This window comes from Aplysia californica, unplaced genomic scaffold (assembly GCF_000002075.1).
Source record: "Aplysia californica isolate F4 #8 unplaced genomic scaffold, AplCal3.0 scaffold00403, whole genome shotgun sequence".
NCBI classification, from domain to species: Eukaryota; Metazoa; Mollusca; class Gastropoda; order Aplysiida; family Aplysiidae; genus Aplysia; species Aplysia californica.
The window spans coordinates 99,491-100,339 of NW_004797673.1; the positions used below are offsets into that span (position 1 = coordinate 99,491).

Sequence of the window (849 nt, forward strand, 5' to 3'; positions counted from 1 at the left end):
GGGGGAGAGTGGGGGAGTTCTCCACTCTAGTTCCAGAGAAAAAATACAAAATAAATAAAGAAATAAGAACAGACAACTCACCGTCTCTCTTCTTATTTAAGGGGAACAACCGTGTAAACGTGTTAAGGATGAGAAAAATGTGTTGCTTCCCCTGTTTCACGTAACCATCCAGCAACCAGAGAATGACTGGATTCTTACCCCGTAAGGCACACCTTGGAGTAGAGGTGGGCAAAGTCCGGATAATCAATCCGGATAACCGGATAATTATCAATGAAACATTATCCGAATTCAGACTCTAACTCTCTTTCTTGACCCGCTTGCCGAAGTGGGTGCACCCTTTTGTTGAAGTGATGCTAACCCGTTTGTTGAAGTGATGCTAACCCGTTTGTTGAAGTGGTTCTAATCCTTTTTGCGAAGCGGTTCATATCATATTATTTGCCAAAGAGTTGCCTTAACATTATTATCCGGATTTTGCTAAAGCGACTCATTGCCCAGCTCTACCTTTGAGAACTTTCCATTACTTTCTCCGTCCTCTTGTACCTCTAGGGCGTCGATGGGAGAAAGAGCTTCCTGTCTCTAGCAAGTTTGATGTCCTGGCTGGGTGGGATATTGTACGTTCTCAGGGTATCCTTCACACCCTGGATCCAGGTCTTTCTTGGTGTTCCTCTTGCCTTGCTTTGAAAACATGGGATTCAAATAAAAATAGAAGCTCTAACAACTAACATGTTCTGCAGCTGATTACTCCATTTCCTGAGCAGTCCTACTGTTGTTTCTGTCTGTCTACCCTCCTTTTGCGCAGCTATCAGATACAGATTTACTTCGGTATTTTAACGCAAACCACGCAGCCCC

General features: G+C 43.8%; 1 protein-coding gene across 1 annotated transcript in view; it reads left to right on the forward strand.

Annotated features, from left to right (window-relative positions):
* The window catches only part of LOC101862598, a 6,536-nt gene extending 6,331 nt beyond the window's left edge, over positions 1-205 (forward strand). Inside the window, exon 5 of the mRNA XM_013085742.1 lies at positions 173-205. Within this exon, the coding sequence (XP_012941196.1) occupies positions 173-205 (33 nt within the window). The remainder of the gene's footprint in view (positions 1-172) is intronic.
* The last annotated feature ends 644 nt before the right edge of the window (positions 206-849 follow it).